At 33.6% G+C, this 18,015-nt stretch overlaps 1 protein-coding gene and 1 pseudogene across 1 annotated transcript; one reads left to right on the top strand and one right to left on the bottom strand.

Moving 5' to 3' along the window:
- The first annotated feature begins 2,521 nt into the window (after positions 1-2,521).
- On the top strand, positions 2,522-5,792 carry LOC110664188 (F-box protein CPR1-like; annotated as a pseudogene).
- An 8,877-nt stretch (positions 5,793-14,669) lies between these two features.
- LOC131182445 (receptor-like protein EIX2) lies at positions 14,670-17,862 on the bottom strand. Its single transcript, XM_058151998.1, has one exon. The coding sequence runs from the start codon at positions 17,860-17,862 to the stop codon at positions 14,713-14,715; it is 3,150 nt and encodes a 1,049-aa protein (XP_058007981.1). The 3' UTR covers positions 14,670-14,712.
- Positions 17,863-18,015: the final 153 nt, after the last annotated feature.

The following is an 18,015-nucleotide window of genomic DNA, read 5'->3' as shown; positions in this document are numbered from 1 at the left end:
CTGGCCGGATTGAAAAATTTCAGAACTGACCATATCTATAGTGCAATGAACAGTGATTGCAACTACCTTGTTGGATAGGTTCTGGTCATAATTTGGGGTAGGTTTCTTCATGAAAGTTGTTGGTCTATATCTTAACTTGTTTCTGTAAAAATTTCAGGTCAATTGGGCCATTCTACAATGAGTTATGGCCAAATGAACAATCACTATTCATTTGGTCATTCTGCAGAATCTGGTTGCAGGACATCCGGATTGGGGCAAGTTTTTGGTCCACTTGCTTTGGTCTTTTGGGCATGGTTTCTTCACCAAAATTGTGCCATTATGTGTCTAGTTTCATGTCCAATTGGCCAAACACCAATTGAACCTACACAGCCCAAGTTATGGCTGTCCAAACAGGCTGGATTCACAGCCACCCTGCTAGTTTCACCAGGCAGCATACCAAATCAGTTTGTAATGCTATAATTCACTCTAAGTTATGGTCAACTTACCTCAAATGGTCACTAAACCATTAAAATGTTCATTCACCATTACATAAGCAAGGTCCAAGTTTCTCTCCAAAACTCTAATTCCCCATATCAATTCACACCACACACCTTAGTTAAACACACTAATTCATTATATATATATATATATATATATACACCTTAAACACCATATCTAGTCCACTGTAAGCCCATCAAAACAATCAAAATCATCACCTCCAATAGGCTGCCGAAATTCACCTTTTACCCTAGCATGTTTAATTTTCTTCAATTTCACAATTTCCTAGCCTAACTTAATGTTTTAACATGAATATCCAAAGGAAGAGAGAGAAAGATGGCACTAACCTTGTTGGAGCTAACTCCTAAACTTGTAAAAACTTTTTTTTCCTTCTTCTTTTTGCTGGTTAGAGAGAGTTTAAGATGCAAGGAAGAGTTTTTGTGAAGTGATTAAGTGAGTTTATGGTGAAACTTAATGGGGTGTGAAGCTTGATGAAGTGTTAATGGAGGTTTGGGTTAGGGAAGAATTCGGCTGGTTTGAGGGAGAAGAAGGCAGATAGTGTTTTTGATTTTTTTGGTCTCAATTGTCTCTTTTTATTAGTTAATTAAATGGTTGTTTAAATGTAATTGGTGGGGATTTTTAAATGATATCATAATGATGTCATAATTTACATTATATTTCATTTTCTTTTCTTTTCTTTTCTACTAACTTCAAATTAATTTTTCATCAACATTAATTCATATTTTATGTCATATAATTTATGTACTTAATTGGACAAGTTGGTCAAAAATCACCTCTGAGGGCGAAATGACCAAAATGCCCTCCGTTTGGCTTAACGGGCCAAAATTGTCTGTACCGATTGAAAAATTTTTCTAAATATTTTCTTGGCATTCTAATGCCATAGGAACCTCAATAACCCTTCTCTGGAGTCCCAAAAATTATTTTATGAATTTTCTCTCGGGTCTAGGGCTCCTAGTTGCGAGAACCGTAACTTTTCACTAGGTTACCCATCGTTAGGGCACCGGCTCGTTTAACTTGGTTGTATTTTATTTCTAAAATTTTTTCTAAATTTTTCTTATTAATATTTGAGTTAATTATGGTTCCTCACTTTAGTTTAAATATTTTTCCGGACGTTCTAGCTGTCCGGACCGACACTGATCACCGGAACAGTAGAATGTACGGAGTTGCTACAGGGAGGGTGTTACATAAGATATATATAATAAAAAATTTCTACACATAAATTACCTGTTTTAAATGACATTAAAAATTACAATAGACATGACAAGACAAGATAGGGTGCTCCAGCACCGAATGTGGCACTCATCGCTCGGCTACACTGTAGACGGATGAGGGGCGTCACAGGAATGACTTCGATTACCTAGATAATTATGTTATAAATTTATCAGCATTAACCCAAATTAAGAATTTTAAAAAAACAAGGACTTCCTAATTTATGCCGGAAATCCGGCTAAGTCTCCCCTGTATCTAAGACATACCCAATCTGCAAAGTGGTTCAAATCATACTTCTAAAATCACATATCTCAACCCATATCTCATCAACAATACAAGGCTCCTCCTGGGCCCTCCAATCCAAGCAAAAACTCACAAAATCAAAAATTACATTTTAATCTTTGAAATTAACCTTTTTGCACAAACCACTCAAACGAGCTCTAAAAATTCTAAAATTTTGCCCTGCAGTCGTTAATTATATTATAAGGCTATTGCAAAAGGAATCGTAATTTTCTGATCATCCACGAATATTTTATGAATTTTATTCTAACCCAGTACAAGGTAAAAATTAAAAAAATGTTGAGTTCAGATTTACCTATGCCAAATTTGACACCTAAAACGTATCTAGAACATCTGAAAACGCTAGGGTTGACTATAATATCGATCACGTTCCAAGACGGGCCATCAGACAGCCGGATTTGGCTAAAAATGAGGTTCCGGCGCTGATGACCTATCCTTGATCTCGATCCAATTGCATCTAGATTAAGTTCAAATTTTGTTAATAATTATCATAAAATTATTTGTAAATTTTGAGAATCGAAAAAGTTCAAAAATCTTACTAAGCGATCTGGACCGTCCGATTATGCCTTTTTCAAATGGTGTCCGATCGAAGTGGGACCGATCCCATTTTGAAGATTTCGTCACTCTGAGTCCATCGGTGGTCTCAGATTTTCGATCCAATAGTCGGATTGCCAGAAAAGTAGTCGAGAACCAGCGGAACCCATTTGATTTTCTTCTAACTTTCCGTCGCCGGTTCTCCTTCCTCCGGCCACCAAACGGGTTACCACTGGTCTCATCTGAAATTTCATCATATTGGGAGTACGTGGCACTTGAAATCACCTGAAATGGCCGCTGGAGTCGGCCAGGGTAACGCTACAAAGTTGGACCCCTGTCGCGCTCTCTCTCCCTGTCTCCTCTCTTTCCTCTCTCCTACATGCCTCTTCTTTGGGTCTTTGCGTCAATGCAGTGGTTGTTCTAACATGGGGGAAGGTCGTTGGTACCTCGTCGGCACTAATGCTGGCTGGTCAGACTAAAATGTGAAGGGAGAAAATGAGGGAAAGAGTATTGTCGGGGAGAGAGAGTGTTGGGGGGGGGGGGGGTGTGGATTGCATGGGTTTGTTTCATTTCTCATTTCTTTTTTTTTTTCCTTGCTTTTCACGCTGCCCAAGCTGCAGCAATGTCACTTCAATCAACTCTTCATTTCATTCATCATTTTCATTTTTTTTCTTTTATATATATATATATATATAATCATAATATAATATTTTTAATTTTTAAATAAATAATATTTTATTAAAATAACTTTATTAAACCTTAATTTAAAATAATATTTAATTATTATTAATATTTAAAATAAAATTTAAAATAAACTCTTACTTAATAAATTAATTAAACATAATAATATTATTAATCATAGTAGTAGTAGTTGTACTAAATTTAAAAATATTAAACATAAAATTATAGATCTAAACTCCATAATCCAAAGGATTAAATCCAAAACTTCAAAATAATTTTATAAAATGTATTAAAATGACTAAAAAAATTTTAAGCAATTAAATACATAAATCATTTATTCCTAGCTAATAATAAGATCAAGTACCACTTAATTAAATGTTTAAATCAATAAAATAATATTAGAATAATATTAAAATTGTTATTATTATTATTATTATTATTATTATTATTATTATTATTATTATTATTATTATTATTATTATTATTATTATTATCTATGAAATAAATTCCAGATTGTTACATTTTAGTTTAATTTATAAGTTGATCAAATCTACTTATAAATAGAGAGTTATGTGTAAATTAGCATTTGATTTATAAGCAAAAAAAATACTTAAAATAAATCAGAAGTTATAACTAAGGATGCCTTATTTATAACTTATCTATTTATTTTAAAACTATTATTTAACCAAATAAAAGATAATATTATCCAAATAAATTTTAAAAATACCAACATTATTTTCATTTAAATGCTTTTTAATTAAATACTTAAACATTTAAAAATTATTTTTAAGTAATTTTATCAAAAAATTGATTATTTTAATTTAACTCATAAGTTAAAAATATAATTAATTTTAATAATTAATTTCACTAAAATACAATTACAAAATAATAATCTTCCCCGTTATTCTATCACAATTATATTTTTAATTTTAACAGCGGCAGTACTGTAATTATTAAAAATATACAAAGAAAGATCTTCTATTTTTTATCATACAACTAGTACCTAACCCCATTGCCAGCTCAACGGTAACTGTTCCCGCCAAATTTCATTTTTCTTATTTCCCTTCGTTAAACTAAATGCGCCTGCCTTAAGGCTCAGTAATTTTTTCAAAGCCAGGAGATCCATAGCTCAACAAAACAGAGCAGACGCAACAAGAAGAACAAGAAGCAAAATGTCACATCTTGAGAAAAAAGAAAAAATGTCGGATCGTCTTTCTCAAAAGTTGCTTACTGAAATTTTGTCAAGATTGCCTGTGAAATCACTCCTCAAATGCAGGTGCGTTTCCAAATCTTGGTACTCTTTAATCACCAACCCTTCTTTCATAGCCCACCATCTCGAGAAAACCGCTCCAAGAAACAGTGGCCTACTTATCTTTAGGTACAGCACTACCGCATAACTAGACTCAGAGTCAGATAATGAGCGTTATTTTCTATACCCAGATGAGGGTTTCCCTGAAAACCCTGTCGAGGAACTTGATTGCCCATTTAAAGGCGTTAAGCGTTTTGTTAATATAGTGGGTTCTTGTAATGGGGTCTTTTGTCTATCTGATAATGTTGGTGGCATTAATACATACAGAGCTGCTTTATGGAACCCTAGTGTTAGAAAGATTGTTAAAATTCATTTTCCTAAAGTTAACTATACCTCAAAAGGACCCTTTATTCACTCACTTGGGTTTGGTTTTGATTCCACTACTGATGATTATAAGTTGGTGAGAGTAGTGTATTTGAACGATAGTACTCTTAACTATAATGAGTTTCCGCCTTTGGTTGAGATTTACAGTTTGAGAAGTAGGGGTTGGAGAAAGGTTGATAATAATCTGAAATATGTCATGCGCGAGGGCTCAACGTCTGCTTTTCTGAATGGAGCTTGTCATTGGGTTGCCACTAAGGAGGATGGTATAAGCGAAGTGATTGTGTCCTTTGCTTTGGGAGAAGAGGTGTTTGGAGAAATGGAGGTACCAGATTGTTTGGTTAAGAAATATATCTTTATGGATATTGCTGTGTTTGATGGATCACTTTTGCTGGTTCCTTTTATGAAATTTACTACGGAAAGGTGTTTTTCAGTTTGGATGATGAAAAAATATGGTGTTCCAGGATCTTGGACCAAACTTTTCAATATTTCACATTTGGAATGGATACGAAGGTTAGTTGCATTTAGGCAAAATGGTAAGGTTCTACTGGCAAAAGTGGATGGAGAGCTAGTTTTCTATGATCCAAAGACAGAAGAAATCTCGGCTACAGAAATTTTGGGCAATACACGCTCCTTTTATTTGGACACTTTAGTAGAGAGTCTTGTTTTACTCGATGAAGCAAATGAATTTGCAGAGGAGGAAGCTTCTGAGGATGATGGCACAAATGGAGTTTCAAAGGAGCCTTCTTCTTCTCCTGATGGAGCAGACAAGGACTTGCAGAAGATCAGTGAAGGGAAGAAGAATGCCAACAGTCCTATGATACTGAACGAAGCAAATGAAATCTTCGAGGAGGTTGCACCTAGTTCTAATTCAACGATTGATAAAGCAAATGAAGAATCGAAGGAAGAAGCACAGGGAGAGTCAATTTCTACAGAATGAAGCAAATGGTGTCTTGGGGAGCATGATTCTCCTGCACACATTGTATCAAATTCCAGCAACTGGATGTTCAAATCAATGGTCTTCATGTGCTAGTGTGGACCAGAACTAGTAGTGGTTGTAGCTCTATCGTACATAAGCTTAATGGAGCATCTATCGAGTTTTTGTGATTGCAAATTTAGTTCTACCATTAGATTTTAATATCAACTTTAAAAACATAGCTCTGAGTCTTGAATCTTGATCAGCTAGACTCCATTACAACATGTCATGTGCATATTTTCATATGATTAGGTCTGCCCATCTGATTTTTGAATGTTAGAATGTACATTTGCATGGTGTTTTGGACTAGATACTGAGATTTTAATCAATGAAATTAGATGTTTTATTTTTTTTTTTCTCTATTTTATGCTTGTTTCTTAATATATGTAATTTGAACTCTAACCCTTTGTTTGAATTGATGAATATGAATGGAAGGTAAAAGAAAAGAAATTTAATTCCTCCCATGTTGATCTTTGATTTAGATATTAAAATAAAAATAGAAGAGAAAAGAGGAGAAATAAACAGAATAAAAGAAAATTTTCATTTCTCAAATCCTCTTAATTGACCTAAAGTATTTTCTTCTAAATAGGGTAAAAAAAAGAAAAATAGGAGAATAAATGTATTACTTATATTATATTTATTAAATATCTTTAAACATAAATGAGAGTATAATTTTTTTTTTTTTTCAAAAAAAATTGTTTCTATCGTATTTTAATAATTTATGGGAGAGATTAGATTTACTTTCATTTCTTTTCTCTTTATTTTTTTTATTCAATTTCTTTTCATAAGGGTAAAGAACTAAATTCCATTATATTTTTAAAATCAGCAAAAGAAATTTGAAAATAGAATCAAATTAAAAAGATAAGACTCAAATGTCCAATTTGTAAACAGGATGGGCTTGCGACTTCCCAGCAACCTCTTATCGGAGGCCCAGTATTTTTTCAAAGCCAGTAGATCCATGGTTCAATGGAACAGAGCAGACGCAACAAAAGGATAGAATGAAAAATGTCCATCGGATTAAAGCGTTTAAAGGCTTAAAGCGTTTTGCTAATATAGTGAGTACTTGTAATGGGGTCTTTTGTCTATCCGATGATGTTTATGGCAAATACACTGGTAGGGCTGCTTTATGGAACCCTAGTGTTAGAAAGGTTATTGCCATTCCTGGTCCTAATGTTACGTTTACCTCACATGGACCCTATATACACAGTTGGGTTTGGTTTTGATTCCACTACTGATGATTTTAAGTTGGTGAGTGTAGTGTATTTGCAAGATAGTGATTTTAACTTCTATGAGATTCCACCTTTGGTTGAGATTTACAGTTTGAGAAGTAGGTATCACCATAGATAGTCCGTACATTTTACTGTTCCGACGACTAATGTCTGTTCGGACAGTCAAAATGTCTAGAAATACACCTAGACTATAGTGAGTAGGCATAAATTGAAGAAATAAATGTTAAAAAAATATAGAAAAAATGTAGAGAAAAATAAATTAAAATTTAGAGAATTTATAAATTGGTACAAAAATAATAAAAATAACCCAATATGCACTACTAAGGGCATTTTGGTCATTTCACCCCCAAAGGTGAATTTTGACCTAAATGTCAAATTAAAAATTTAGAGAATTAAAATAATTAGTATGAATTAAAACTTTATAAATTGAATTAGAAAAGAAAGAAGAAGAAAAGAAAAGAAAAGAAAAGAAAAGAAAGGAAAAGAAAAGCTTATGAAAATTTAAAACAAATTAAGTACACATATAAATATATAAATATAAAACATAAGAGACAAAACTCACCAACTAAAGTCATATTCTCCATCTCTTCCCTCTCTCTTTGCCGTCCCCCATTGTCCCCCATTTCCTCCATTGATATTCAAGCTTTCAAGCTTGATTTCCCAAGCTTCTACCAATCAAAACCTGTAGCACCCTTCACAAAAAATACTCCCCACACCCTAAGGAAGCTACAGACACCCATAGGAAGCAAGAAAATTGAAGTTTGGGAAGCTCAAGTAAGGTTAGTGCACTAATCCCTCTTCTTCTCTTTATTAAACATGAAAAGCACGTTTAGCCAAGTATAAATATCATGAAAATGAAAAGAAAATTTGAAAGAAAGAATCCTTGATTTTTGGGCAGCCATGGAACTTGAAGTTTGTTACTTTTAAGTAATGAAAAAAATGGTTCCATGAGAATGTATGATGAGTTGGAATGTTGGGAGTTGGTTGTGTAGGGTTTGTATAAATTTGAAATTTTGGAAACTAGGGTTTATGTAAATGATTGAGAACCTTGTGTAAATGCATGAATTTGACCTAATTGAGTTGAGATTGATGCTTATAGAAGTGCCATATATGCTTATTTGGAGTTTGGAAGAAGGAGGAGATTGAAGTTGAGAGTGTGAATTTTCTGCAGGTTGTGTTGTTGTTGAATCCAGTAGATTTTTATTACCATATCTCCCTTTGTGTTGCCCCAATTGGTATGAGGCCAATTGGAGGTGTTTTGGGACATCCAAACCTTCATATTTTAAGAAGGAACCCTGCTCAAATTTTGTTAAAATCATGACCAATTCTTTGCCCAAAACCGGATGACCAAACACTGAAACCCAGAAAATGACAAAATGAACAAAACGTGTTCATTTGGTCATAACTCTCTCTATACTAGTCCAAATGACCTAAATTTTACATCAATGGAAAGCTTAGACATAGGGCTACACTTTTCATGAAGACCACTTGACCAAGTTTTGCCTTTAACCAAGTCAAATTGTTAGCATAAGTTGGGTCACTAAAACTGCCAACCCAGAAATTGTCCAAAATACTGTTCCTTTGGTATGCTTGACCAGTTTTGATAAAAATGCCATAACTTGGTCTTCAAAGCTGCAAATTGATTGAAATGTTAGTAGTATGCCCTAGAGCATATCATTTAGTATGTATCTTGTGCATGTTTTTATTAATAAAAGGCATTTCCACTTTTCCGTTTACATAAGATATTTATGTGTAATAGAAAAGGTCTATTGATATTTTGTTAGAAATTCTATTCTTAAGTTATTAAGAATATGAGTGACAGTATTTCTAGTATAAAATATCATAAATAGGTTCACAATCGAGGATACTTCATAATAAGGACGTGACTTATCCAGAAAGATTGTATTCATGTTTGTTCCCAAGTTATTTATATGAGATATAAATAAGATGGAATGGTGAGTCTCATGCCATATGACAATCATGATAGACACTTATAAATGATAAGTAAGCCGAACTAGTGACACTTATGACATGCATATGGAGTTTACTCTTGTCAATGTTTTGTCATAGATCATATCAGTGCATATAATCTTTAGACCTGAGATAGCACAGTTATCTTGTATATAGGTAGTTTGAGTTTGATACTGCTTTCATACTTATACTGTGTATGGGTATATGGGCATGTGTTGGCTCCTACTAGTTATATATGGAGGTAGGTGTTGATCAAGATGGAATCTGTTCCTCTAAGTAAATAGAGATAAAATCCTATGTTCATTTAATTGTTCTTGATGTTTCAAGTTCCTGACCAGGACAGATAGATTTAATCAGAAAAGAGTTTCTGATGAGAAAATCTTTTTAATCAAGAACTGAAATTAAAAGAGAACATAATATTCATAGCAAATGGAGTTTGACATAAACCATGACTCCAGCTTGAGTTGGGATTTTGTAACAGAGAGATTCCAGTGCATGGTAACATATGATTATAAGTACATTTAAGGTAAACCTTATTACTAATTGGGTGGCCATGGCATGCTATGCTAGGTGTTAACCAAGGTCTATGAGGTGCATAAAATGATTTAGAGAAATCATTTATAGTAAGAAAGAGTTCTGATGATATTAAGAGTTGATATCATATCTCATTGCCAATTAGTGATGAGCCTAGTAAGTCACACACATACACAAGTTATCATCTAATTAAATATGATTTAATTAATTAATTAAAGAGTTTAATTGATTAATTAAATAGGTTTAGTTTGCAATTAGATTACAAAGTCCCTAGCATAACTTGAAACCAAATCTAGATTATTGGATGTAAAGTATAAGTTAAATTTATATTTAAAGTGTTTAAATATGAATTTAATTAATGAGAAATTAATTAATAGAGATTAGTTAATTAATTCATATTTGATATAAATTGATTAGAAAAAGAGAAATAATTATTTTGGGTTAAGAACTCAAAATTAAGACACAGGGGCATTTTGGTCATTTCACAGGGAGACATGTGGCACCATGAGATGGTGACACATGGCATAACACATAAGCTTGCAAAATGTCTTTTAATCATGTAAGATGATTAAAATTAAGATTAAATATAGGTTTGACACTTGGCACAATGTGATTGGGTCAATTAAACCTAGAACCAATCAAAGGGTGACATGTGGCAAGGGTTTAATGTGTTAACCTAGCTATATAAGTGTTGTTATGAAAAATTAAAACACACAAGCTGCTACCTCCCATTGTGTGCCGCCACCCTTGAGACTCATATTCTCTCTTTCTCTTCATCTCTCATCCATTCCAAGAGATTAACAAACAATCTCTTGAATTAAAAATACTAGAAATCGTTTCTAGTGTCCTGTTTACATCTTTAATCTCTTAAAAGGCAGAACTTGATTTTCTAAATAATAGAAAAAACTTTAGAAGCTATTCAAGGGCTGCCATAGGTGTTCTTGGTGTGGACAAGCTAGAGGGACAACATCTGGTGTCCTGAAGACGAATCTCAAAGGCGTAAATACACTGCAGTGTATCAAGAGGTTAGTGTGTTTGTTCTTGATTTAATCTAAGGTTCTAAAACTAATCTGATTAACTTTAAAATCTTAAATGGCAAATACAGATCCAAAAACATATTAAAAGAGTTTTAATATGTTGTTTATCATTGAAATCAAATAGATAAAAATAAATCTTGCATGATGCATGTGACCCTAGGTGAAAATTTTTGAATTCAATGGTATAAACTTGTGTTGTTCACATTTCCGCTCCTTCAACTGGTATCAGAGCCACTATATTTGCCATTTAGATTGTTGATTATATAATTTAATTGTGTGTTTTGATTATTAGATGATTTATTCATTGCTGGTTGTAATAGATGTGTGGCGGTATGCAAGAGAACACCTTCATGGTGCGCAAGGTTTGTGGCTTCATGGGTGGCTCAAGGTTTGGTTTTTTAATTTGCAATTGTTGTATGATCTAAAAGCTCTTCCTATGTCTAATTAAATTGTTTAATTAGAATTTCAATCACACAATTAAATATTGATTCAAATCAGAATTTTAAAAATTGTTTGAATGTGATTCAAATCTGAATTTTTAAAGTTGTTTGAATCATATTTAAATCTGATTTTTTAAAGTTGTTTGAATAATATTTAGATCTGAATTTTTAAAAATTGTTTGAATGGGATTCAAATCTGATTTTTTAAAAATTGTTTGAATGTGATTCAAATATGATTTTTTAAAAATTGTTTGAATGAGATTCAAATTTGAATCTTTAAATTTATTTGAATCATATTCAAATCTGGGTTTTTAAGTTGAATATGAGATATTCAATTTAATTTAAGTATGTATGTTTTATTTAATTGTTAAATAGTGATATGCATGATGGATTATCATGAACTATAAAAGACCAATATGATTGAATTTATTTCTTTTATGTTTCTTTGGGATTGTAAATTAATTAATTAATTTTAATTTATTTTGGACATGTATTATTAAGTTTGTAATATTTTTTGGGTTGTAATTTCATTTATTTAAGTTCTTGTAAATTCGCCTTGATATGCCAAGGATTACTATGTAATATTGGATTGCAAGAAGTTCAAGGAGGTCAAGAGCATTGGTGGGACCAGTGGGAGAAATTCAAGATCAAGTGTTGATTATGTACTCCTTCAGCAACTCTTGTAAAATGAATGAATGAAATGCACCTAGGAATGCCCTGATTCAATTCTTGGTGGCTCAGAATTGAATCCCTTAGAAAGTCCATGATCATACCATATTTACTGCTTATCCATGAATGCATGAGATGTATGGAAATGTATGCAACTATATGATATATGCATGCTAAATGGATAATGTGCAAAGTGAGACCTTAATAGTAATTAGGATGACCATAAAATCTTCCAAACAAATGATTAAGTTGGAAATGCTATAATTAAAGTAATTATAACATGGGCCCTCCATTGGGGCAATTATTTTAAGAAATTTTAAATAGTTGCATAAGATGCAATTAATTTAAGAGATTTTCTTATGAATAATTGTTAAGCATGAGATGTTGTAAATATGTAAATAGTTTGGTGGCCAATATTGGATGTACCTGATGACATTAAAATTATTTGCATAATTACTGGCTCAATGGGATCAACTTAACTAATGCAAGATAAGTCAATAATGAATGTACCTGATACTTTGAGCATTAGGGGCTAGGTAAAGGATTAAACCTCACATGAGATGTGATGGGCAAGGAGTTGCTCACTTATAGTTTATTGTAATTCCAATAATTGATGTACCTGAGGATGATCAATAGAATTATAAGAATTCAATCACCCACTAGAAATCCATCCAACTAGGATTTTCGTTTTCTACTTTGGAAGTGTACGATTTGTTAAGTTAGTGGGAGTACCAATTTGATTAAAAAACCATAATCATTTTGGTTAATTACTTGATACATTTACTAATTAATCTGGTTATTTTCTGCAGTTAATTTTCTGATAATAATAAGCACAGAACAACCACCACCATCCAATATCCTTACAAGTTGACAGGGCCTAATCTCTCTGATTGGCTAAGAAATTTGAAATTTGTCCTGAACCTTGAACATATAGAATATAATTGACTAGAAACAATTCTATAATTGACTAGAAACAGTTCTAAGCACGTATTGGATATAAGTGCGTTTCTTTACTTCCCCACTAACAACACTGGTGCGTCCAGAGGTTTAAAGTGGATCCGACGCGGTTTAAATAAAGCACTTCTGAATATGAACTCTCCGTGGTTTATCAATGCTTATAATTAATCATTCTTTCTGGAATTTCATAATTATTCCGTGTAACACAAGCCCATGCAGGTAACTCATTTGGATCATGAAACTCCTCCATATTCAAGTTTAAGTTTTTCGTTTGATTTCTTAATTTAAATATGTCACATATATACATGGAAAATTGTCCTGCCATGCTTGGCCAACGCTGTTGTTAGATGGGGTAATGAACGGCCAGTGAGTGACCTGTTGATAGGCTGCTGGTGTAGTAGATAAGCAATTATGATGTAACTGATATAATAGCAATCAAGCATAAAAGGGGAATATTGATCAAATAAAAGCAATTTGAAACTTCTCTCAATGATTGACGCGGTGGACATATCGAACACGCAAAAGCAGAACATTTTCTCTGTTAGAGATTTTCTTGCTTTTGGCTACGAGTTCAGGGAATCCAAGACGAAGAATCGCTCCTGCTCTAGATATCTCACGGAAACAAGCGATTTCGTTTCCAATCTCCTGAATATTAAAGCAGAATTGTCAGTTCCAATCCAGTTCAATTCGTTCGCTAAGTCTTGAATTAGGGATTTTGAAATCGGGGGCTATGGCTATATACAATTAGGGAAGCTAAGATTTAATTGGGAATATGATAAGTAGGAAACGGCACCGTTGAGTGCAACAAAGGAAGGATTTAGGGAGCATTCCATGCAATATTTTCTAATTACTTCATTTTTTTAACATTAAATTACATCTTTTTAATTCATTAAAAAACAATTATTAACAAAATAAAATTTGTTTTAATAAAAAATTATTTGGTAAAAAATAAAGTTTCCACGGAAACTTAAGTCGAGGTAGGGTGAGCAAATTTTGGTTTGAATAGAAAAATTGAACCGAATTGAATTAATTTGATTCAATCGATTTAGATTTAAAATTTAATTAGTTTGATTTAATTTATAAATTTTGATAATTTTGGTTAATCAGTTTGTTTTGATTATTTTCATAATAAATAAAAAAATCGAACTGAATCAAATTATATATATATATATATATATATATATATATATATATATATCCTAAGATTTTTTTAGTTCTGATTTCTAATTTTTTTTATGTTTTATTATTGAGATTTAATTATTAAAAATATGAAATCTTACAAAATTTCATTTGATCGGTTTAAAGTCAAATCGAACAAATATTTTATCGATTTAGTTCGGTTCAATTATCCTTTAGTGATCGATTTAGTTTAGCTGTCAAAATTCTTATTTTTGATTTTCAGTTTTATCAGTTCGGTTCCAACTGAACCGACTGTTTGCATACCCTGTCCAGGGAAGGAGCAATCACTGATAGACGGCAGGTCGTTTAAGTAAAGACAGGCTAATGATATCGCTGTATTTCAATAACTGTCCGATCATTTCATACGAACGGCAAGTAGTTTTACCAAACGACTCCTAGTTTGGGCTGATGTCTTGTTATTCTGGATCATAAGGCCAATGGCTGAAACAGTTTGAGCAACAATTTGAAACAGTTTGAGCAACAATTTGAAACAGTTTTATATCGGAGGTTATGTTAGAGCAACAATTTGAAACAGTTTCTACTCAGAAATCAACCTTAAAAGAACAAACTCAAGAACTACAATCATCTCATAAACCTTATGCATATTAAATTGAACTTTTCTCCTCTGTAGGTGCCTGCTTCCTTGCCATGAAGGAAGCAGGTTAATTCTCAGAATCTTTGAGACCCTTTTTTTATGTCAAGACTGTACTCTGAAAGATTGATGGGAATGCAGAAGCTAACCCATGTCTCATTTTATATATCTTTACAAGCCATCTATGTGAAAACAAGTGAATTTTTAACTTCAAACAACTTTAAACTGACAGCAGTGGCAAAATTTTTTACAAGAACCTGGAAGAGGAAAGAGAACTCAGCAACTGCACTGAGTTCTTGTTCTTGTTGCTATTCTGCTTGATGCACTTGACAATCTGTGTACAATCCTATCCACAAGAGCAGGTGCATTTGACAATTTGTTTACGATCCTATCCACAACAGCAAAGTATACACCACCCCAAGATCTTCTCACTGCAAATAACAAATATGGAAGCAGTAAACCTGCTGCATATCCCAACCCAATGCTCAAGTAAAACCAGTTATCAATCAACCCATTGTAGTCTGAATGGTTACTGGTCCCTCCATTGTCAGAATTATTATTGTTATGCGAGCACTTCACAACAAGGGGATTTCCACATAGACATGGGTTCCCATCAAAGGAGGATTCATTAAAAGTTGACATCTGATTTGTATATGGGATTGCACCACATAAGTTGTTGTTGGACAAGTTCAAATATTCCAGAAAAGTCAATGAAGAGAGGCTTGAAGGAATTGGACCTGAAAGATTATTGCCTGACAGATCAAGAGATAACAACTGATGCATTTCTGAAATGCTGTGTGGAATCTGGCCACTGATGTTGTTTCTTGACAGGTTCAAAACTAGAAGACCAACCAGGTTCGTTAGTTCTTCAGGAAGCTCACCATGTAGATTATTTCCAGAAAGATCTATGGTAGTCAGGAGTGAAAGAGTCTTGGAATATTTTTGAGTTTGCCCATTTATGCTCACAACTATGTTTTCTTGGTAGTAGCGCCTGTCAGGGTCTCCATATGTCAAATAATGGTTTACATGTTGTTGAGCCATGGCTTTAAAAGCACCAAAGCTAGAAGGAATTCTGCCATTCAACTTGTTTCCTGCTAGATCCAGAACTTGTAGAGAACTCAAATTTGAATGTCTAGAGGGAATTTCTCCTGAAAAGGAATTTGACCTCAGGCTAAGTATTCTGAGACGTGGAAAAGCTCCTCCTATCCATGACGGAATATTTCCTGTCAAACTGTTGTTTCCAAGGTCTAGAGTTTCTAATTCCTTCAATTCCTGGAGAGATGATGGGATTTCTCCTGAGAATCTGTTATTGCTGAGGTGAAGTATTTGAAGCCAATGAAGCCAACCCAAGGATTTTGAAATCTCACCAAACAAATTATTATTTTGAAGGTCTAGAACAGTGAGGTTAGAACAATTCCCGATATTCAAAGGAATGCTTCCTATCAAACCATTCCTTGAAAGATCAAGGATTTGAAGAGTCGATATCTCTCCAATAGAGGCTGGGACATGACCAGCCAGCTGGTTATTGGAAAGAGAGAGGAATTGCAAATGTGAAAGGATTTTACCAATCTTGTTTGGGATAGAACCAGAGAATTGATTATTGGAAAGATCAAGCACTTGGATTGAGACATTTGGAAGAGGAAGAGGAAGAGGAATGGACCCTTGAAAGAGGTTGGAGCTCAAATCAGCACTGGTTGCAGAGGGAGATATATTTAATGGATTTGGTAAATGACCCTTCAAGTGATTCAAAGAAACATTCAAATAACTTAGAGTGCTTGACATGTCCCAAAACCAGTTTGGAATGGAACCTGAAATACTAGCATTTGAGAAATCTAGAATGACAATCTCTTTTTGAGATCTGAGCCAAGCAGGGAAGGATGGACCTAGATTGCATGAACCCATAACCAAGGTACAGAGCTGAAATGGAGGGATCCAACTGGAATTGACTTTCAAGATGAAGGAGTTTCTCAAAAGAATCAATTGCTTCAATTTACTTAGGCCTGAAAAATGTGCTTCTGTGATAACACCGGCCAGTTGATTAATGGAAACATCAAGATGAGTCAATGCAGAGAGCTTTCCCAAGCCTTTTGGGAGACTACCATTTAGCTTATTTGATCCAAGTCTGAGTTCAGACAACTGCCGCAAATTTTCGAAAGAACGGGGGATGGGACCTTGAAGCAAGTTATAACTCAAATCGAGGACAACTAGATTTTTAAGATTGCCTATCCAATTTGGCAACTTACCAGTTAAATTGCTGTAACTGGATTTGAAGTTCTTCAAATTAGGCAAAGGACTTTTGGAAGGGCAGTTTGCTGTTTCTTCTTCAAGAAATTCTGGTAAACCTCCTGTCAGATTATTACAGGACAAATCAATAAATTGTAAGTTAGAAAGCCTACCAATGGAGCTTGGAATACTACTCCGAACATCATTTTTTGATAAATCAAGATAAATAAGAGAAGTTATATTTCCAAGGGCAGCAGGAATTCTTCCATGTAATTTGGTCATAGATAGATCAAGAACTTGTATTTTTCCCCACCTTCTTCTCAACAGTTGGAAGCAACTTGCAGAGAGATCTTGATTATAACCAAGATCCAATGATTGCAAATTTGGCAGTTCACTAAAACCGAGTGGAATCCTTCCATGTAGCCTGTTATAGCTGATATCAACTGAAACAAGGCTACTGATATTCACCAGCCAATTTGGAAACTTGGATTTGATGTAGTTGTTACTAAGGTTTAGGACAGCAAGTGAGCTAAAATTGACCAAAGGAAGAGAATAGTTGAGACTGGATAAATGGCATGAAGATAAATGCAACACAGTCAAGAATGGAAGCTTGTTTAATGCATCAACCCATCCTACTCCTGCCTTTGAAAGATCTACACCATCCATGGCCAAATATTTTAATGAGAGAAGACCACTCATCCATTCAAGATTATCAACATTTAAACTAGGAGAAGAGACATCAAGAAACTTCAAGCTAGAGAGGTTTCCAAGATTTGGAGGAATTGCACCACTAAACCCAGCATATGATAGGTTTAGATATTGCAAGTTCTCCAGGAAGGGTAAGAAATCAGGAATTGTGCCAGTGAATGAGTTAGAACTCAAGTCCAGATATGTCAAGGACTTGAGTTTTGTGAGTGAAGATCTAATCTCTCCGCTCAAGTTCAACAAACCTGACGTGCTGTGGAGATCAACTTTGGTTACAGCTCCAGTGATATTGTCACAAGCTATTCCAAACCATTGACAGCAGTTGCTTCCTTTCCATGAAGAGAGTTGTTTCTCAGAATTTTCAAGACCCTTTATAAAATCAAGAAGAGCTTCTCTGTCAGAAGTATGGCAGTCCACAAGCTGAGCTTGTGCACAAAAAAAGAATTCTCCTCTTATCAAACAGTTGAGAAGAAGAACAATCCAAAGAAATGGAAACATCTCTATAGATTAATTGCAGAGAATTTGGATTTTTTTCAAACAAAAATTACTTGTTAGAATACTGGAAATGGATCGAAGTATCATTTTAAAGATGTATGTGAAAGGAAAATTGGAATCAATTATTATCTGTTGAACATTCCCACTCACTGGGAG

This window comes from Hevea brasiliensis, chromosome 8 (assembly GCF_030052815.1).
Source record: "Hevea brasiliensis isolate MT/VB/25A 57/8 chromosome 8, ASM3005281v1, whole genome shotgun sequence".
NCBI lineage: Eukaryota > Viridiplantae > Streptophyta > Magnoliopsida > Malpighiales > Euphorbiaceae > Hevea > Hevea brasiliensis.
Note: the sequence above shows the minus strand (reverse complement) of the source record. Positions and strands in the feature narration are given on the sequence as shown.

Bases quoted from the DNA above. Each gene is read 5' to 3' on its own strand.
- LOC131182445 (XM_058151998.1), bottom strand. From the start codon at position 17,862: ATGTTTCCATTTCTTTGGATTGTTCTTCTTCTCAACTGTTTGATAAGA.